General features: G+C 45.3%; 1 protein-coding gene across 1 annotated transcript; it reads left to right on the plus strand.

Annotated features, from left to right (window-relative positions):
• The first annotated feature begins 3,092 nt into the window (after positions 1-3,092).
• LOC106605148 (protein FAM110D) lies at positions 3,093-21,558 on the plus strand. Its single transcript, XM_014200501.3, has 2 exons — positions 3,093-3,369; positions 16,798-21,558. The coding sequence occupies exon 2, from the start codon at positions 17,652-17,654 to the stop codon at positions 19,047-19,049; it is 1,398 nt and encodes a 465-aa protein (XP_014055976.1). The 5' UTR covers positions 3,093-3,369; positions 16,798-17,651; the 3' UTR covers positions 19,050-21,558.
• Positions 21,559-22,534: the final 976 nt, after the last annotated feature.

Here is a 22,534-nt window from a genome sequence, read left to right on the forward strand (position 1 = left end):
ACCGGCAGAACAGAGATGCTACCTCTGGTAAGACGAGGGGTGGGAGTGTGTGTCTTTTTGTCAATAACAGCTGCACGATGTCTAATATTAAATAAGTCTCGAGGTATTGCTCGCCGGAGGTAGACTACCTTATGATAAGCTGTCGACCACACTATCTACCAAGAGAGTTCTCATCTGTATTATTCATAGCCGTCTATTTACCACCACAAAGCGAAGCTGGCACTAAGACCGCTTTCAACCAACTCTATAAGGCCATAAGCAAAGAAGAAAATGCTCACCCAGAAGCGGCGCTCCTAGAAGCCGGGGACTTTAATGCGGGCAAACTTTAAAAAATTGTACCAAATTTTTAACAGCATGTCACATGTGCAACCAGGGGCATTAAAATCCTAGACCACCTTTACTCCACACACAGAGATGCATACAAAGCTCTCCCCTGCCCTCCATTTGGCAAATCTGACAATAATTCTATCCTCCTGATTCCTGCTTACAAGCAAAAACTAAAGCAGTAAGTACCAGTGACTCGCTCAATACAGAAGTGGTCAGATGACACGAATGCTACACTACAGGGCTGTTTTGCTAGCACAGACTGGAATATGTTCTGGGATTCATCCAATGGCATTGAAGAATACACCACCTCAGTCATCAGCTTCATCAATAAGTGCATTGATGACGTTGTCCCCACAGTGACTGTACGTACATATCCCAACCAGAAGCCATGGATTACAGGCAACATCTGCATCGAGCTAAAGGCAAGAGCTGCTTTCAATGAGCGGGAGACTAATAACAAATCCTGCTATGCCCTGAGATGAACCATCAAACAAGCAAAGCGTCAATACAGGATTAAGATTGAATCCTACTACACCGGTTCTGATGCTCGTCGGATGTGGCAGGGCTTGAAAACTATTACGGACTACAAAGGGAAACCCAGACGCGAGCTGCCCAGTGACGCGAGCCTACCAGATGAGCTAAATGCCTTTTATGCTCACTTAAAGGCAAGCAACAATGAAGCATGCACGAGAGCATCAGCTGTTCTGGATGACTGTGTTATAACACTCTCGGTAGCCGATGTGAACAAAACCTTTAAAAAGGTCAACATTCACAAATGCGCGGACCAACGGGTCGAGCAGGTCGAGAGTTTTAAGTTCTGTGGTGTCTTCATGACCAGCAAACTATCATGGTCCAAACATACCAAGACAGTCGTGAAGAGGGCACGACAAAACCTAATCCCCTTCAGGAGACCGAAAAGATTTGGCATGGGTCCCAGATCCTCATAAGGTTCTACAGCTGCACCATCGAAAGCATCCTAACCGGTTGCATCACCGCCTGGTATGGCAACTGCTCGGCAACTGACTGTAAGGTACTACAGAGCTTCCTGCCATCCAGGACCTCCAGTATATAATAGGCAGTGTCAGAGTAAAGCCCATAAAATTGTCAGAGACTCCAGTCACCCAAGTTATAGACTGTTTTCTCTGCTACTGCACAGCAAGCGGTACCGGAGCGACAAGTCTAGGACCAAAAGGCTCCTCAACAACTTCTACCCATAAGCCATTAGACTGCTGAACAATTCATAACAATCGCCACCGGACAATTTACATTGACCCCCCACAAAATAACTTTTAACAAGGCCTCATGAAGCTGGTTGAGAGAATGTCAATAGTGTGCAAAGCTGGCAACGGGTAGCTACTTTGAAGAATCTCAAATATAAAATATATTTTGATTTGTTTAACACTTTTTTGGTTACTACATGATTCCATAGGTATCATTTCATAGTATTGATGTCTTCATTATTATTCTACAATGTAGAAAATAGTAAAAATAAAGAAAAACCCTGGAATGAGTGTGTCCAAACTTTTGACTGGAACTCTATATATTTTCTTTTATTAAAACAGGACAAATTTGAGGGGGCATGTGCCCCTGTGCCCCCTATGGGCATGACGCCACTGCGTGCAGAGTATTTCCAGTTACAGTGTGCTGTGCTACCTCACTCGCCCTGTCAAGAGTGATGAGAGCACGGGAATGAAAAACAGGTGTGTGTGTGAAATGTGTGGATCCCTTCTTTATCTCTTTCCTTTCCTCCCACCGTTCCCCCAACCTTTTGGAGTCTGGCACTTTTGGCTGTTTTTTATGGGAGGAAGGGAGGAAAGGGGACAGGCACAGACGGAGGGAGCACTAGCACAGAAGGAGAGAAAAAACAACAATGATGATTGCAGATTGTGGCAAACTTCACCTCTTATCCCACACCCTGGATTAACTCTTAACTGTCCCCTACAGTCACATCTGAGTGTCCAGAACAACAGTACAACAAGCCTTTTGTTATACAACAATTAATCACATTATAAGCCAATCATCATCAGGTATAGACAAAGCACAGGAAATAGTATCAAGTACAGGGATGATGTGTAAAGAGAATTGAGACAAATCATGTCTCATGAGGATTGTAGATATAAGGCTATGCCCCACCAATCCCCACTCATCCCCATAATCCACCACAGGGGTCCTTTGAGGAGACTTCCCTCAAACCCCAAATGAATTAACAAAAGTGAGGCAAGAGATTCAGGACATCCCTTGATATCTTTATTGTTTGTTTGCGGAGTAAATGCCCCAGTCCCAAGTGACTTTTGTTCGTTTTAATATAATCTTCTGTAGCCATCTAGACAGTCTGCTACCGCCCTAAATTGTATGACTTCAATTATCTATGAATTTGGTTTTCCCAGACAACGCAAACCCAAGGATGTGGCTTTAATCAAACATCTATTGAGTGAAACATGTAAAGTACCAAATTGTGAATCATGTAGCTTTCTTAAAAATATAACACTAAATGTATAATGAGCCCATCCATACACAAATCTATTTTAGCAATACAAATCTAAAAATGTCTAATACCAAGTTCAGTTTCGTCTTCAATATTGTTCTGAAGTACATTAGGTAAGGCATAGCCTATCATCGTCCTCCTGTCCATAATCGGTGATTATGTATGTACAATACTTTAACTAAACATCTTGAATCTGATTAAAACTTACCTGGCCCTGAAAAATAAAAACAAAGTCAATCACCCACCCCGACATAAAGGCTGAACAGGAGTCAGTTTGCACAACGCCCTACCTGCCCACTCCACACTGTGGCACGGAGTCGCACAGCTGCTACAACGTAAACTACCCAGTGTTCTGGCAGTCTGCGCAGGAAGCGGACGCAGCACAGCAGACAAGAAGCTAGCGGTCTGTCAGTCCGACTATCTGCCGAATAAACTAGGCTACACAAGAAGCGGAGCAGATAACCACTCCGACAGATCCATGTCCAGTCCCAGCGGTTGAAAGAACAGAAATAAACGAGAGGACACCTTCACATGCATGAAGAGCAACACAACACAAGGTGAGCATGAAATGTCTTTTTAAATTGATTGAGTAGCACAAAGTTAGAATGCCCGTTTATTAGCATATTGTAGATCTTATTACTAGGTAAATTACAATCAAAATAGGATCCATCGTTTTGAGGAGTGTTTTCCTTCAGCGTCGAAATTCAATCGTGAATTAATAGCCTTCAGCATTGAGCATTGACAATAATTACTTCCATATTATTTACGGTTTAATCAACTATGATCTGAGCTGTACATAATGCAATAAATTATGTCTGATCATATGTGGATAAATGGGAGAATAGCTTGTTTATAACTCTGTTGTAGGCTATTATATTACGTTACTGAATATTAAGGGTAATTGTCGAGAGGAGGTTTACTGAATGGTGCTGGAGCGCACGCTGGACACGTGTCCCTAGGCAATGTAACAAGGTGAATTCAGTGAGTCTTGGCAGTGCGTTATTCGGATGAGAGGTTATTTTGCTAACGGGTCAGAAATGCCTCACAGAGAGGAACATTTTATTTATGCCTGTTTTATCATGTTGGAAACGGGAGTATACAAAATTATGCACGCATGCTAGAGTTGTCCTCAACATAACTAAACGCAAAGTAGCCTACTTTCAAGCCGGGTGCACTGACTTGGTATTCTTGGATAAGCATAATAGTGCATCTATTTTAGGCAGTGTGCCAGTCAGTTTGTCATTCCAGATGGATAGGCTATAACATGCCTTATATAAACTGCAAGCACAAGTAATGTATTTTTGTGCATAAAGTGGATTGTGTAGTGCTACATGGCATTTTAAAGGTTAACTGTCAGCCTTGAAGGCCAGCGTTGTTGGAGAAGTTGACATGTACTATAATTCATCACATGACATGTAACCTATACATGAAGGCCCCTCGTCTGACTCACCGTGAGCTGTTCTAGTCGTTAAGACTAGTTTCACGACTGCTTGTGACTACGGTCGAGATAAAATATTTTTTATTTATAAAACAAATATATATATATATATTATGAACACAACAAATAAAAGTGAGATCGGGTGAAATGACTTCCTGATAAGACTGAACATCCGCGCTCTGATTGGAAAAAAGGCATACTACCTTGGACCATAATATTTTCATCTGGATAAAAACTAGGGCATGAGAAGAAATGATGGATGAGCTTCAAACCATCTGATCTCGTTCTAATGCCCTGTCCTTTTCCATGAGTGAGTGCAATGTTTCATTGAGTTTTACTGAGTTACAGCTCCTATGAGGAAATCATTCATTTTAAATAAATTCATTAGGCCCTAATCTATGGATTTCACATGACTGGGGATACAGATATGCATCTGTTGGTCACAGATACCTTAAAAAAAATGGGCCTCGGGATCTCGTCACAAGTGTTTTTTTTCCTGTTCAAATTACTATTGATAAAATGCAATTGTGTTTGTTGTCCGTAGCTTATGCATGCCCATACCATAACCCCACTGCCACCATGGGGAACTCTGTTCGCCCACACAACGCTATACACGTGCTCTGCGGTTGTGAGTCCAGTTGGACGTTCTCTAAAACAACATGGTAAAGAAATTAACATTAAATTCTCTGACAACAGTTCTGGTGGACATTTCTGCAGTCAGAATGCCAATTGCACGCTCCCTCAAAACTTGAGACATATGTGGCATTGTGTTCTGTGACAAAACTGCACATTTTAGAGTGGCCTTTTATTGTCCCCAGCACAAGGTGCACCTGTGTAATGATCATGCTGTTTAATTAGCTTCGTGATATGCCACACCTGTCAGGTGGATGGATTATCTTGGCAAAGGATAAATGCTCACTAACAGGGATGTAAACAAATTTGTGCACAAAATTTGAGAGATTTTTTTGTGTGTGTGTTTGGAACATTTCTGGGATCTTTTATTTCAGCTCATGAAACATGGGACCAACACTTTACATGTTGCATTTATATTTTTGTTCAGTGTATGTTGCCTTGTAGCCATTGTGTGGCATCTGTTTACCTGCAATGGCAACGTTTTATGTGGCCTCATGCAGATTGTAGTCTAACCTGGATTAGACATTAGACCAATGGCAATGGACCTATAGGGAAGATATTAGGCACTGATGACCCAAATAAGTCCCCTAAAAAGCAAGACATGGGTGGAAGACAGCGCTACCTGAGATCTCACAATATGGCATAGCCAGCAGGTAGAGGAGCTCAAATCAGTAGTTCTTCAACAAGGTTCTTATGCAATTTTACCACACAATAGGTTTTGACTTGTCTTTCGTATCTCACACTCAGTATTGGGTGTTGCTCAAGTTCCCTTAGACTAGGGTTGGGCCAGAGCATTGTGTGGCCTATGTTCTATTCATCCCCCACCAACTCTTTCTGATAGTTGGAGATAGTAGATCCAGACTTGCAGAGTGGGGATTATTAGTGTGGAGTCATATACCACTGAAGGCCAGTCTAAATAACCTGGAGTACCAGACCAAACAAAGGGCACTCCTTTGTCTTGCAACCACAAACAAACTTACTGTGGTGCATGTGTGTGTCCATAGAGCAGTCTGTTTCCCCCTCCGATTATATAGGAGAGCAACAGTGGTATTTTTTAATCATGCACTGTGGTAACTTTGTGGTGTTGTTCCATTTTGACAGGCTGTTGCATGTTTTAAGATGCGGACATGGACAGCTGTGCTAGTATATCATGCAGTAGGGATGATGCTGATTTACTTTTACTTCCTATCCAGGGACCCGACATGATCTCCCCCACCACAATGCAGTTAGTTTGATTTTGTATGACGTTACTGAACGATAAAGCTCATTTGTGATTCTTCGGCATTTGTACGCACAGTCATGGCAGTAGAACCTCCCATTCAGTGGTATTCTCTATTCCTAGTCGCTCTTTGGAGATGAGAAGGGGTGATCTTTGGCTGTGAGGACAGGAGCCTGGCAGATTTAGGACATTCACCAGTGTTTTGTGGAAGGTTATATATAGACAACCTTGCCCCATCACACAGATAATTGTGTACTTCCTTGATGTATTTGGCCTTTAAAGTTCATCCTTAGGAAATGAGCTTTGAGATCTGCCATATATGAGAACACAAGTATGCGTCATCTCTTCCTATGCTCATGGCTCCCAGTCTGCGGGAACCAGCGGTGATCTGACTTACACTACCTGCAAATGAACAGTCTGGCATCATGGAACAGTTGTTAACATCTGTAGTGTATTTTTCACCTATGGCAGTGGGTTCACACACTGCTAATTTAGCTGCTGTAATAAAGGCTGTTGTCTTTCTTTGAAGTTGATCCCACAAGAGCAGCCAGGCAGGAAGATGTCCTCTGCTATGGCAGACCCAGCGGCACAAACAGAGCAGGCAAAGCCAACCTCCAACAGCAGCCCGGTCTGGAGCGATGACAGGAGCCCTGACGTCATTAGGATGACTAACATTAAATGTAACATGGGCCGGGCCTCCGCGGTGTTGACGGCAGTGGTGGGATCCGGGTCTCTGACTGACCAAGCGAGGACTCACAAGCGGCGGTCGAGTCAGGGCCAAAAATGTCACATTGCCCACGGTGACGTTTTTCTGGAGGTTTGTGTGTGTAAATGCATAGCCACGTGTTCATCCAGCAACAAACGTTGTACAGACATACACATGTCGCATACTAGACTGACAAATAGCAGTTTACATTGACCAGTGGTATGCCATTGACCCATGTGTGCTCTGGTGTAGGACCGGGCTGAACCACCTATGGGACACATCTTCTCATTTCTGCGTTCTTTCAGACTCATTCTTCATTTCTCTCTATCATTTATGTTTGCACTCTCTCTTTTTTTGAGACTCTCCACATGTATAATCTCATTGGCGTTGACCCACATCAATCTGAACTGCTGAAGTATAGTGGAAGCCACAGGGCCTTTCGTGGTTTTAGTTCACAATAGGCCCCTCGTGTGTTTCTTATCACTTAAAGTTAATGAAACCCACAGTCACTTTCCACTGAACTCTTATGTTTTCTCTGACAAACCAGTCTTGTAATCAGTCATTAACCCAAATGAAAATCATTGGTTTGTGTGTGTCACATTGTATTCTCCAAAATGAAAATCAAACGTTTGTTTTGCCTAATCCCTTTCCTGTTGCATGGTTGCTGTGTACAGCCCCCTAGTTACAGAAGGTGAAGCCCCCTAGTTACGGAGGGAAGCTCAGGTTCCTAATTAGAGGGTAAAGGGTCCTGTAAGTGACATCACCTTCCCCCTGGCGCTGTGTGTGTGGGTGCCTGTGTGTGTGTCTGTGTGTGCGTGTGTGTGTGAGAGAGAGAGATAGTGTGTATGAGAGGCAGCTGGTGTGAGACATTTGACAATCACTGCTGTGTGAAACTTCAAACACCCCATCAGTCTTCCCACAAACTGTCAGAACCGGAGCTTATAATTTGACTTTATTGTTCCTGTTGCCTGGTTTGGCCGATTGTTACCACCGTCTGTGGGAACTTCCTCACCAGTGGTTCAGAGGAACAAAATATTCAAAAAGAGGAACTTGTCAAGAGATGGCATTTAAATGTGTTGTGTTTGAGATGGTGCTTTTGAGATACCTAGCCTCATCCATATAATTTTTTACGATATCGCAATATTTTGTTTGTGCTAGTTGGCTGTACCTGCACCAAAACTCCTGTATTAGTCCTGCCATCTTCTTTTTAAATAGTGAGCAATTTGTTTACAGCTATTTTATTTCCATGACTGATCAAAACGTCCCCCTACAGCAGACATATGATGAGCAATATGTTTGGATCATCGAATCGCAATAAAACCGCAGTATCAAATTGCAATACATATAGAATCCTGAGAATTGCAGTAAATATCCGTTCGGCACCTAAGAGGGTTCTACATGGAACCCAAAAGTTCTACCTGGAACCAAAAAGGGTTCTCCTATGGGGACAGCTGAAGAACCCTTTTGGAACCCTTGTTTCTAAGAATGCATGAGCTAAAAGTGCCCCTCCAGAATCTTCATCGGCGGCACAACAAATCAGACCATCTTCCCTATTAATCTAGTCATTTTCACGATTCTCAACCCTCCACCCACTGTAGCATCCATAGACCCATCTCTATCAGCCCCTAACCCAATAAATAATTCATCATCCATAACTAAATCATGAAAGGTGGTCCGCCCCTCCATCTCCTACTGGTCCCCTGTGTCGTGGTGACAGCTGTGGGAGCTCCTCTCCCTCTCACTCTCACATCCCTGTATTTGTTCACAGCCCTGCTGGGTACCTCGGTGGCTCTGCCACATCCAATCAGAATCACCCATAGAGCTGTAATATCCACTCAGTCGCTGACACATGACAGTCTGGACCCTTCAATTAAGAAGACATGGCAGCGCTGGGCCCGGCAGCCTCCGAGCCTGCCGTCCATTCCATCCTACCCACTATGGTAAGTCTTGGTGACTCTGACAGGGCAAGGAGGAGGAACGGGGGGTCTATTTCTGTGGCACTTGGGGCCTTTTTGTGGAGACGTGGGCCGACGACTGGGTAATGAGTGAAGGCAGCTGGCAGGTTCAGTGGAGGTGACACACTAGTACATATGGCAGGAAGGAAAACACTGGGCCTTGTTCTGGGTCTGTGTTTGAGAGGTTTTACCCTCATCTAGTTTTCTCCATGGTTGACTCCTTTATTCGGTTCGGAAATATCCCCCCAAAAATTAAAAAGTAGGGCAAGTCATAAGTGGTCGGTGCTTGGTGGGCCTCTGTAAATGTGGCATGTTTTCGCAGGGAAATATGAAAAACAAATTAGCTGACATTCTCTCTTTTCCTCAGGGTAAGTTGAAAGGTAAGCTAATCGAGTCATATTGGTTTTTCCGTTCAGTTGATAGCTGTGTCGGTCACATTGGTGGTGGGTTGGTGATAAATGTCTGGTAGCCTACATTGTAGGTCGGTACATTGTATTCAGGCCATGGTTCATCCGTAGTGGGACAGATAGCTAATCGATGGAAAGTGTGAGACTGTGAGTGGTGGTAGTGGGTGTCCTCCGGCGCAGTGATTGGCTAGGATGTGTCAGTGTGTTGAGAGATGACATGATGTTTGGTCAATGGACACTAGGGAGGCAGCTGGAGGAGCCTCACCCCACCACCCATGACTACATGATAACCCTTTACTGCCCCTCCAACACTTGGATGATGCTATAACAGACAAAATATCTGGTTGGAACATCCCAGCGACGTTGTAAGACTTCTGTGAAAATGTTTTGGGGTCCCCGTTATTTTCTATTTACAGTGCTAAGAGGTTGTACATGCAGACACCCTCATGTTTAGACAGATCTTACACACAAGTTGCCCAGCTGTGCTAAACTTGTAGCGTCTAAATAGTCAGCCTTTTATTAAGTAGATTTGTGGTTACATGAAAAACTGCAGCGCTGACTAAATGTGTTTTGTGTACTAACACAAAGTGGAAAGAGAAAAGACATGAACCCTCTCATCTTGTTGGACATTCCCTTACAGGCTCTGGAAATTGGCCGCATGCCTCAAACTCTCTTTTAACACTATGAAACCATTAGAAACCGGCGTATGCTGTTTCAGAGAGGGCGAATTCTTCCGACTTATTGAAATCAAACATCTGGCTCGTCTCCAGCAAGAGCTCTAGTTAGAGCTTTCACGCCAGCTGAGAGCTTTAATGAGGGCTCACTGGGAGAACAGCCTTCATAATCTAACACTCCAGGGGCTTTCGGGATGTGCCCAGATTTATGTGTGTGTACAGTACTATGCATACAACCCCAGGATGGTGTATTTGGGAGGTTCGGGGGGGGGGGATCTCTGGCACCCAACAGGGTTCTTTCTTACACACACAGCATTCAGCAGTATATTTGACAGAGGGTTCGTTTTGTTTGGTCACATAAAGACATGTTGGCATTTATAGGTGTAACAGTGGTGGTCATTGCTTAGAATATGTACACAAAGCTATCCAGACCTGGGTTGGAGGCACCACATACCTGCAGAGAAGCCTACTGCCCCCCAAGCAGGCATGCACACACACACACACACACACACACACACACACACACACACACACACACACACACACACACACACACACACACACACACACACACACACACACACACACACACACACACACACACACTCCCCCCAATCCACCACCAACCTCTCCCATCTCCCTTTTGACCTCAGCTGCATTCCCCAAAATCCTGACCAGAAGGACTATAGGTCTTTATATAGGCTTTATATAATACATTTTTCCAACATTTTCTTGATAGGTTCCCCTTCCAAGTGTACGTTAGTTCACTCGTCGACAGTGAGGCATCATAGTGGAGGCTTAACATTCCACCACTGAGCTGTAGACAGAGAGTGGATCAGGTGTCACTATATTGTGTCACGGGTTACCAGGGAGTCAGGGGCTGGGACTGGTTCCAGAGGTCCGGAGTGGAACACAGGTTGCATCCATGGCAGTAACTTCCACTAGGGACGGGGGACGGGACGGGACGGGACGGGATGGGACGGGCGGGGGGGGGGGGTCCCCCACGACAAGTCAAAGTTACGTGTAGTGCTCCATTGGAAAGATATCTGAACGAATATAATACTGAAAGGCCAATGAAGAGAGCTATGTTTTTCTGCATCTGTAGAATTGTCTATGTGGGCAAAACACATGCTTAATTGTATTTTTCCATGCATTAGGCCTAAAATGTGTAACACACAGTCAGTATTGAGTCATTGGGTTACATACTGTAGGTCAACTGTGCTGCGGTTATCAGCTCGACCAGGAGGGTGCCTGCTCCTGCTGTCGGGGAAAAAAGGGAGTTGGTTTGATCTGTTGATAAAAGTTAGAATAGTCTAGGAAGTCTGGCCGTCTTATCTCAACCGTTTCAACCTTTATTAGCTTTGCACGGGTGTGAGAGCTGATAAGAGGTTGACCAGGGCTGGCAGTCTTGCACCTCCAGTGCCACAATCAGGTAGTCCATGTGTCTTTTGAGTAGCTAAACAATGGTGCTTTTTTTTAAGTGACGTTCTGTACTTCAGGTTTTTGTGATTGGCTTCGGACTTGAAGGACTTTCCCAACCTTGAATAAGCTTGGACTAGGCTCATATAAATCTTTGACTTATAGACTGTAAAGTGGTAATGATACAGAGCAGAACAGATTGCGTTCATCTCCACGTCTGTACTGGCTGTCTCTATTTCGCACGTATAGGCTTCCACGCTCCACTCACTGTCTTCCAGTGATTAGCTTTGAATGACAAAAGAGCCACGTTCAGTGAGTTAAGTGGGCATCTCGTCTATTTTATGGTTGGAGGAGGTCTAGTGAGGTGGCGGTCCCTTAAGTCGTCCCCCTTGTGACCTGATGCCCCCCTGCATGACAGTGGAGGGGTCTGAGGTACCCCCCCCCATCCCCACCCCACCCTGCAACATCCCCCGCCTCCTGCCCCCCCCAACCATACATCAAGTAGCTAATGGCCTGATGGCACTCGAAGCCTCACCATTGTGATGGGATTTACGGTGTGTCACTGGCTTTGTCTGTTGGGCCAGTGGAGGGGTGTTTGTCCCCCTGGCTCCGTCTCTGTTCTTTTTTTTATTGTCATGTTGTTGTTTTTTGTCCTCCCCCAGCTAATGAGATGGAGTAGTCCAGGTCTTTCCCTTCTTATCTACTAGACCCAGAGAGAGCCATTGTTTAGAGCCGTTAATAATGTAATGTCTGTGGCCCTAGTCTGTGGAGCCAATTCTCTGTCCATCCTTAGAACACACCCTCTAGAGATGTTTCTGTAGTGCTGGTTAACGGCCCAACAGGATTGAACCGTTCATTTGGACCGTTAATGGTCATAGTCTTTATGTTCACACATGGCGCTGTCGACCTGGGCATGTAGTGCATCCATAGAATCTACAAACGCCGCAAGAGAATCCTGAATAGGTCCCGGTTAAAATGAGTCCAATGGCGACGGTCTTCCATCTTCTGCCTGTTTCATCCTACAGAGAGGAGCCAGATGTTTCAAACGTCAGGAAGAAAAGGGGAATACAGGAGAAAGAGAAATGAGAAAATATAGGGGTGAAGATTGAGAGATAGTTCACAGTAGATGCCCCTCGTTTATTTGACAGGTAAAAAAGAGGGTCAACACATTTTAAAGTGCTTCAAAGGTGGTCTCTCCGAGAATTGATGTACCTCTTATCTTGTGTTTATCACTCTGAATGCATATTTCAAAGTGGAACTTGTTTGAACCTTCTAAACTGAGGACAGCCGGTTTCCTTTGGATATGCTATGTTAGCTCTGGACTCTAGCTGGTTCATTGGTGGGTAGATGATGAAGTCCTCATGAACCAAACAAACACTTCCTGGGTTTGAGCCCTCTCTTCCCCACCAGAGTAATCAACAGAAATCTACTGGCACTCTTTAACCCTTCCTAGTCAAATGTCTTTGCTTACTCATATAGCTTACCTCTAGCACCATTTCTATTTGAAACAGTAGCAAAGTTAACAACAAATTGAATGAGTTGTTTTTGAATTAGGCCTGTCCTCTGAGCTGTGCAGTGGGAAACATATAGGCATGACCTTTGCTTTTGGTTTATCAAACCTGGGTCATACTCATTAACCAAGTAGGCCAAATAATACCATTGATTAAAAGCAAAATTGGGTGAGCCGAATCCATTTGTTGTGCACACAACCGCAACGCGACCCTTGTGACCACGGAACGTCGGACCCTTTTCGCGCTCGCTACTCTCTCGGCCCCAGTTGTCTGTGCTGATGCAGCGTGACACAAAACATCTGCTTCTTCTTATGGGCTATATGGAGCGCCTGGTTAAGCCTTCCCTGCAGGCGGGCTAGCAGCTTCACAGACAGAGAGGGAGAGAGAGGGGACAGACGGGGGGGGGATGACAGGGTGGGCGGGAAAAACAGAGCGAAAGACAGCAGGAGAGAGAGGGGGGTGGGAGAGAGAGACAAATACAGCGAGAGAGAGAGAGAACGCGAGAGGAGGTAGAAAAAGATGAGAGATGGACAGTGACGTATGAAAGCCAGGGAGATGAGAGGGATACAGAAGAGGTTAATAACTACCCATTGTGAGAGAAGGAGGTAGTCAGGGCGGGAGCAGGGGCGATGCAGTGTAATAGGAGGAATGTTCTGCTGTGGCCGTCACACGCTTTTCAAAAGAGAGAGGATCACAGTAAAGGGTGCTGGGTACTAATTAGTCTCATTAGAGTCAATGGAGTTAATGGAGGCTGTTGTCTGTGTGTAAATCCAGGTTGGGTCACCCCTCGCTCTCACTGTGTGTGTGTGTGCGCACGTTCGTACGCGTCAACCTGGTCTACTGACCTCAGCCTGTGTTTTCAGGTCCAACCTGTTTTCTTACTTTGTGGCTTGTCTATTTCTAAACCTGTCTATTTCTAAATCTTCTCTCAGTTATCAATCACCATGTGTGTCCAGAAGCAATATGAGCAAACTTAAATCTGGGCCACTGTCTGGTTTGTAAGTAATAAATAGTGTCCCAAACAACCAACGGCTAGAGTTGTGATTCACACTGATCTATGCATTGTTCTCAGTGATAGTACTCACAGTGCTCAGAGCAAGAGATAACCTCTAATCAGAGACTGGCTGGCTCTCTTCAAACGGCTGTAGTCACATCCAATGAATACAATGCCTTCAGAAGACGTTTACATTTCAAACAACAAAAGGCATTCTTATGAACACAGTCAATCTCAGAGGGGAACATGGTTTTTCAACTTGGTCTTAGTGAAAAGGCAGTGGTTTTCAAAAGACGTATGGTCTATGGAGTTATACTTTCACATTCGAAACATTCTCCCTTGTTTTGTCATATAACGTGTTTCTATTCGTATTTGCTTAGCTCTTGACTCCGACATCCTGCGGTCACCCGTTTTTGTCTTCCATTGGTCAGTACTAAAACCAGGATCTACTCCATGCCACAAACTCTATACAACTCCTATTCAGATTGGACTGAACAACTGGACACAGGGTCGGTCATCAGTACCCCATATTTGAGTTCATAGGCAGGCACTAATGTTGCTTTACGCTCCACTGGCATAATCCTGCCACTTGAAACGGCAATCCTGCTGTCTGAGGGAGCACATATCCTCCGGAAGAACAGTGCGTGGTAAATATGATGCCCCACCACCTCCACCAACGCTACCCTTAGTTCCCGCTACATTTTTCTTTCCCAGTTTCTTTCTGTAGTCACACTTTATTGGATGGTCTGGATAGTCCATCTGTAGATACAGATGGTCATACTATAAACAAACTAGGCAACTGCTTGCTAAGGTTAGGGTTAGGTTTAGAATATGGTTTAGGGTAAGGGTTACATTTAGAGTAAGGATCAGGGTTAAGGGTTAGTAGATACAGTACTTGGTTGAAATGTTACTGATAGTCTGTAGATCTAGAGCATCTACAGATGGACCATCCAAATAAAGTGTTACCCTTTCTGTTTTTATCCCTGTCTAGGCTCTTTCCTCTGGCACCTGTTGAGTTTTGTTCCGGAACTTATTCCAAACAATGGGTACCTTTCCCGGCCTCGCCTGCTTGACATCTGGAAAGTGTAGCCGTCCCCCCTCCTCTCTAGACTGAATTTATAATAGTAGGCCTTCTAGGCCTTGTGACAGCAGGGCAGAGGGGGGTTGATGCGAGAGAGGTGTGGAGGTTGAACGGTAGAGACCCAACCTAAACGCCGGAGGTAGGGAGGTAAGCCCCCTTTTTTATGTCATGGTGCCAGTAATTAGCTTTTTCACAAATTCATAGGACTTTGTGTAAAGTCTTGGAGGTTTGTTTCGTGATCAATAGGGCTAGGATCCTTATGGAAAGTACTTGCTATTTGCAAAGTGCCTCTGTTTCTTTGCTATTGAACCGTACCAACATACTAACCTTATACTGTTATGTAATGTCTACACAAAACCCTTTAAAAACACCACAGACATAGATCCTTTTCCTGTCAGAAGGAGGTCACTCATTGTTTTGCCTCATAAAAACAAAGAGCCAAAATAGACTTATTTGTATCACACCTCAGGCCACTCTGAGAACAATACCACTCTGATTCTTCAGCAGTCACACAGCAGAAGGAGCACATTTGGTTTTCTGGACCAGTTTCTTAATACTTTTTGGGGGAAAGTAAATGAAAAACAGCCACCACCTGTGCTCTCAGGTTTTTGTAGCAGTTTTGGGGTTGAAAGACAAGGTCTTTCTACTGCTATACCACAGATGGCAGCCTATGTAGGCTCTCGAGTGGCGCAGCGGTCTAAGGCACTGCATCTCAGTGCTGGAGGTGTCACTACAGACCCTGGTCTTGATCCCTGGCTGTATCACAACCGGTCGTAATTGGGAGTCCCATAGGGCGGCACACAATTGGCCCAGCGTTGTCCGGGTTAGGGGAGGGTTTGGTCGGGGTAGGCCGTCATTGTGAAATAAGAATTTGTTCTAACTGACTTGCCTAGTTAAATAAAGGTAAATAAAAATGAATGTGCGCTCTCCAAAAGGCCTGATAATCTGCAAACCAACTCTGTAGACAAACAATTTAATGGGCAGGGCCTTATTGCCACATGCTGACACACACATACACACATGCGTGCAAGTGCATGCACATACACACACGATAATCATGTTGGGATGCTCTCTAGCTATAAATACTTTCTCTGCGCCTTGGTTTAGGCTCCCTATCCCATTATAGACACACAACCTTGTCCCCTCCCTTCCTTACTCCCAAGTCAGCGCAATGCGTTCCCCTAAAAATAAGTCTTCTCTTTCTATGCGACATGTCATTGAGATATGTACCATTTTCAAACAACTCCAGTTACTTTTGGTTTAAAGTTGAATTTATCTTTCACTGGGGCTTGCTAATTCGGAGAACAAGCTGTCTCGCTGCGACTGTGAGAGAGTTATTGCGTTGGAAGTGTATTGGTTTACATAGCAGTTTTATTTTGCAGGGTTTTTAAATATTGATGGTCTTGTGTTAGTGAAGTATTCTGTGCAGCTGTTTAGGAATTCAAATGTGGTGTGCAGAAACTTTGTTCAACTCATCACAGCTGATTATGCAATTTTATATTAGGAGCGATTGCCTCTTTTCTGTCAACCTTGCATGTTGAGGAGAAATCGTTTAGGGAGATGTGTTGAGCTCTTTCTCCTTCTGCACATAGACACACAGACACATTCTCTCACAGCTACAGGGTGTGATGAATATCAATGCAGAAGTATGATTGCTACAATGAATGTAGCCTCCAAGATATTCAATTCCTCGTAAAACTTGGATTGGCATGTTTTGTGTATTCCCAATAGCAGTCAGCTCAGTGCATGCGTGGGAGCTTGGCCCAGCTCTTTCCTGATAGACACAGGACTCATTCCAGCTCTAAAGAGTGCGACATGAGCTCAGTGTGAGCTTTAGGGACTACTGTCACTCTCTGCCATATGGTCTCTCTCTGTTTCTCTGTCTCTGCTGCCTTTGAGAAAAGCAGGTCGTGCTAACACCTCTCTTTTTTAAATCTTTTTCTCCCAGGGACTGTGAGTGCAGGTGAGGTGAGGACAAGGACAAGTCCTTCATCCGTCCATCAACGTCCGAAGTGTCCCGGTGCCGCCCACTCTCAGGTCACCTCAACCGCGACGGCGGCCGAACAAATAGGAGTCTCTCAAACCCAGCGTCCCTCAGACTGCCTTCCTTCGCAAAGCAAATATTTGAGGCCATTATATCTCATTTCCCAGGGCTAACCTTCAGTGAAAAGATCAACGGAAAAGGAGTGATCGCTCAGAGAGAGACGGACAAAGAAAGAAAGAAAGAAAGAAAGAAAGAAAGAAAGAAAGAAAGAAAGAAAGAAAGAAAGAAAGAAAGAAAGAAAGAAAGAAAGAAAGAAAGAAAGAAAGGGGGAGGGTGAAAAATAGTAACCCTTTCAAAGTGAACTCTGCCTGCTATTTCTGCTGCGCTGTGGGCAGGAGAACATCCCATTTGGGAGTGCTGTTGGCCAGTGGCAACAGGATTTCCCTGCACCCTGCCCATTTATCCAAATGCCTGTGTAAATACTAGATAGAGATATCAATTTGTCTGCGCTCCAACAGTGCCCAAAAAGAGACTATAAGCTATCTATAGCACGCTCCACAACAAACTTGGCCTCTGTGGTCACAGAATTGCTACCTATTTATTTCCTCAGTAGAGAGATTCAGGAACTGTGAGTGAGAATGGGAGCTGCTATGTCTTTAGTTCTGAAGCAGAAAGCTTACTGAAAAGCTCACACCAGACTATAACTTGAAAGGTACAACAATAAATCCAGGGGGAACACCTTTCGCCACTAGCTGCAGGAGAAGGCAGCCATTTTGGGGCTGCTGTTTTGATGTCTTTACCCAAAAGGGTGGAGCACCATGAAACCGCTAACACCCATAGGATCCCCCTCACCTCTGAGGCTCCTCAACAAGGGCCCGGACTACCTGCGTAGGCAGATGGAGGGTGGGGGCCAGGGCCGATCTATCAGCGCTGTAGAGAGACTAGAGGCAGACAAGGCCAAGTACGTTAAGAGCCAGCAGGTCATTAACACCAAACAGGAGCCTGTCCTGGTGCCCTGCACACCACCTCCTCCACACCGTCGTCCCCTCACCGTGCCTGGGAGTCTCACCCCACGGCTGCCACCCCGCCGATCCTCTGCCCCTTTCACCACCCTGACCGGCCCACTCAACGTACGAGACGAGAACGAGAATGATGACTCGAGGAAGGAGAATCGGAGGACGTCGGTGGATGTGGAAGCACGGAACAGGAGTAACGCCAACAAGGTGACCCCACCCAGCCCCAGGACCCCCAGGACACCACCCTCCGTACCCCTGGTAGCCCCTCACAGTGCCCCCATCCTGAGGAGGAGCACCGGTAAGCGCATGCTGCGGCCTGACTCCCTGGTCATCTACCGGCAGAAGAAAGAGTGTAAAAGCCTGCCTAGTAGTGGCGTCATACTGGGGAACTCCAACATGGAGATAAAGGGGTACAACTTTGTCCGCCGCCTCTTCCAGGGCTCCATGCGGGAGAAGAGTGGCGGGGGCGAGGGGGACACCCAGAAGATGGTGATCAGCGAGGAGAAAGCTCTGTCGCGGGATGGTGACTCACGCATGTCCTGGACCAATGACAAGGACACCGTGGACGGGGGACAGGGAGGGCCGGGTAGCCGGAGATCCAGTAAGACGGACCACGAGCGCTCACCGCTGCCCAGCCCTGGCCTCAGCCCTGGCTTCAGCTGTACACTGGAGCGGACTAAGAATAGTGTTAGCTGTGTTAGCACTGGCGCCACCAATGGTACCAGAAATGGCAATGGCATCACCAAGGGCAACAACGTGAGTGACCACACTAACAACGAGGCGGACATCTGGAAGCGGGTGCCGCCGCCACCACCACCGCGGTGGCGTTCAGGACTACAACGCTCCAAGTCAGATCTGCTTCTGCGATGCTCAGTGGCGTTGTCTGACCAGGAGCGTTTCTTTGACTACTGCGGGCTGGACCTGGACATGGTGGACCGGCTGGGGCCTGAGAACTTCCTGGGTGGGGCCAGCGACGTAGACACGCTCTCATTGGTGCTGAGGAGCATAGGGGGAGGGGGCGGTGGCTCGGAGCCCAGCGAGTTCTCCCGCCACTCAGGAGAGGCGGGGCTTTTCCAGGAGGAGGTGGCCGAGAAGCTGACCACGGGGGTGTCAATCATCGAGAGGAACGCCCGTGTCATCAAATGGCTCTACAGCTGCAAGAACGCAGCACAGGAGGGGCCCAAAGAGTCCACTGTTTAGACACCACTTCTCTAAAAGAAGTGACTGAAGGACAGAGACTTTGTTATTGTATTGTAATCCTTAGTCTTCTCCCAGGTTGATATGCTGTATTTATATGTCCTACGGAAAGTGTGAGGGGTGTGGATGGCCTACACCTTATTTTCGAGTGGAATCATTTACCCCTGAAGATGTTAGTGTCAGTGAGTGTGTGTGGTTGTGTTGGATATGGCTGTCCCGCCCACTCCCCTCTGACTCTACAACCAACAAAAAGGCGCATCAGTGAGAAAACAACAGGCACAGATGAGGCTGTATTTAGTGTCGTGGACGCACAACAACACAACCCTACTCTCTTCTCTCGAACAAATTCATAATTTAGAATGGAAAACCACCGTTTTTTTCTAGACTGGAGTGAACCGTGAGTACCTCATTCCGAACTGTGCCAGTTTAGTTTGTGTGTTGCTTTTTTTTTTTTTTCTTAAACGCAGGCGTTGCGACAAACACGCGAGGGACCCCTGTGGGGTCGTTAATGCACTGAAATGGACGAAAAGTGAGAGAGAGGAAACGAGTGAGAAAGAGAGAGGAAACGAGTGAGAAAGAGAGAGGAAACGAGTGAGAGAGAGAGAAAGAGAAAGAGCTTTATAGGAGACTCCTCTCCTATTAAACACTGAGCATAATACTCTAGAGACAGTACTACCGCGACAGTAGTATTAGACAAGGAGGGACGCAGGGTTGGTTATTTTGATCCTACAGCACCTCTGAACCTTATCCCAAAGAGAGCTAACTCTTACACAGCAACTACTGACCACTGATACGTTAGTTGTGATACAATTGTGATTGATTTTGACAGCTACAGCTATGTACCGTAATTTCCGGACTATAAGCCGCAACTTTTTTCCCACGCTTTGAACCTCGCGGCTTAAACAATGACGCGGCTAATATATGGATTTTTCCCGCTTTTAATTTTTTTCTCTCCAAAAAAACACATTCTGTGATGTGCTCAGTTTTTGGGCGGCATGAAGCTTTCATTAGACCAATGAAATTGCCGAACGGGTTAAGGTCAAACAACTTTTTTGTTTACTGTTTAGATTAAATCGAGCGCTCTCAAACTTCCCATCATTCTGATTACGATAGTCATTTTGTCACCCTCATCATGGCAAAGACACGGAGAAATGCATATGATGCAGCTTTCAAGATGAAGGCGATTGATCTGGCTGTTGGAAAAGGAAATAGAGCTGCTGCATGGGAGCTTGGTCTTAATGAGTCGATGATAAGACGTTGGAAACAGCAGCGTGAGGAATTGACTCAGTGCAAAAAGACAACTAAAGCTTACTGCTAATTTTTTATTTTTTGTTACAAGCCGTGTTTCGTTAAAGCCTATTTATTTTTGTTACAAGCCGTGTTTCGTTAAAGCCTATTTATTTTTGTTACGAGCCGTGTTTCGTTAAAGCCTGTGTAATGTTCATTTGTTTCAATGTACCGGTAGGCACCTGCGGCTTATAGACACGTGCGGCTTATTTATATTCAAAATAATATTTTTTTAAATTCAGTGGGTGCGGCTATATTCAGGTGCGCTCAATAGTCCGGAAATTACGGTAACTGGCTGGCAGCGAACTCTACATTGCCTTTATATCTGTTGCTACTGTGTAAGCTACCTTGTTGCCATTGCAGGATAGAAATTAAAGTGTGATATGTTATTTTACTGGATAACTGGTCAATTCCTTGTGGAAAAAAGTGACTTTTTACTTCGCTACCACAAAACATTTTAAATTCCTCACCAAACATAGATTATTTTGTTGCTGTTTTTCATGTAACATATTTCCCCATAGTAGGTGTTCAAAGTGTAAGGGGCCATGAGCTATCAGGTTGCCAAATATTTGAGGGTGTCACCTTCACAGAGCTGACGTTTACAGAGTCCCCCAGACTCCCTCTGGTTTGGGGGTTGGGGTTCCTCTCCCCCCTGGGGCCAATGGTCATCTGGTTCTCCCCCACAGGAGACCCTAGGCCTGGGGTGAGAACTCCCTCTCTCCCCCCTCTACCTTTAATAGCTGTAGATCCTACCTCACTTCATCAATATGTCAGTGATGCCCCTTTTATCTAAATGAAAACGTCACCTTGATCAGAGTTCTCCCAGGGATACCTCTGAAAAATTCACTGAAGGGCCACGGGTGGTATGTACGGGTTAGAATGTGACCCGGAGAGACAGAGAGAGTCATTGGGATGAGTAATATTGGACCTGAGGAAGGTCACATGATAGGCTATGTAATAAATCAACAACCGATCCCCTTTTAGAGCCATGGTGTTTTCTCTCTGTAAGTAGCATGGTGCCCAAAACAACTGGACCCCCCCCCCCCCCCTTAAACTGGATTTGTGCAAACTGTTCTCTTGCATGTTTACAAAATTGCTCTGTACATTTTTTGATCTGTTTTATTTTCCATATATGAGAGGTATAGTTTTTATTCCAAAGAGAAATGTGTATGATGTTGTACACAGACAATTTTAAGAATAAAGTCATATTTGTGCGAGAAAAAAATGCAATTGTTTTAGGCTCCAGCTCCAATAGACATAAACAAGTATACAAAAACAATTAAGCAGCACACATTTCTTTATAGCACATCAACGCCATAGTGAAGCATGTCAAACTCTGACAGAAACGGTACATGATGACTTCATCCACTCTTTAACATTGCAATCATAATTTTAGTCTTAAGTCTTACAAACTTAGCTAACCATTTCGTGGGTACAGGCAACCTGTTGTTTACAGTAGGCTAATAACTACTTTTGAGAAGAAAGAAACTCCTCTGTAAATAGCGTAAGTTGTTTTAGGAATGTCTGATGGAAAAGAGTGAGTGAGTCAGTGTTTTGATGTTGTCTGGCCCTTTGAATCTTTGTTTGTCTCTTTCCGCCACCTCACATCTCATTTTTCACATTCGCTCAAGAGGCTGCCTGTGGTAGTCCTTTTAGCATTCTGGGCAGATAGAACCCCTGAGTGAGTTGCAACAGGTCCTGTTTACAGACAACAAAGGAGACTGTGGCCTGATGCTATGTCTAGGTGGTCAGGTTGAGACGTCCGTGGACATCTGCTACCTTTTCTCCGTTTCTGTCTCTCTCTTTTTCTCTCTCTCTCTGTCTGTATACCTATCTCTTTCTCTCTCTCTCTCGCTCTCTCTCTCTCCCTCTCTCCATTTCTCTTCATTTCTCTCTCTCGCTCTCTCTCTCCCTCTCTCCATTTCTCTCGCTCTCTCTCTCTATCTCTATCTCTCAACCTTTCTTCCCCCTCTCTCTCTCTGTCTTTCTGTCTTTGTCTGGCTCTCTCCTCCAAACTCTCTTTCCTCCAAATCCTTCTCCCATCCAACTCTCTCCATTTCTCTCTCTCTCGCACGCTCTCTCTCAAACCTTTCTTCCGCCTCTCTCTGCCTTTCTCTCTGTCTTTCGATCTTTGTCTGGTTCCTGGTTCTCTCCTCCAAACGGTCTCTTTCCTCCAAACCCTTCTCCCATCCAACACATAC

This window comes from Salmo salar, chromosome 05 (assembly GCF_965601325.2).
Source record: "Salmo salar chromosome 05, fSalSal1, whole genome shotgun sequence".
Lineage (NCBI taxonomy): Eukaryota > Metazoa > Chordata > Actinopteri > Salmoniformes > Salmonidae > Salmo > Salmo salar.

Excerpts from the sequence above, each read along its gene's own strand:
- LOC106605148 (XM_014200501.3), top strand. The coding sequence starts at position 17,652 with ATGAAACCGCTAACACCCATAGGATCCCCCTCACCTCTGAGGCTCCTC.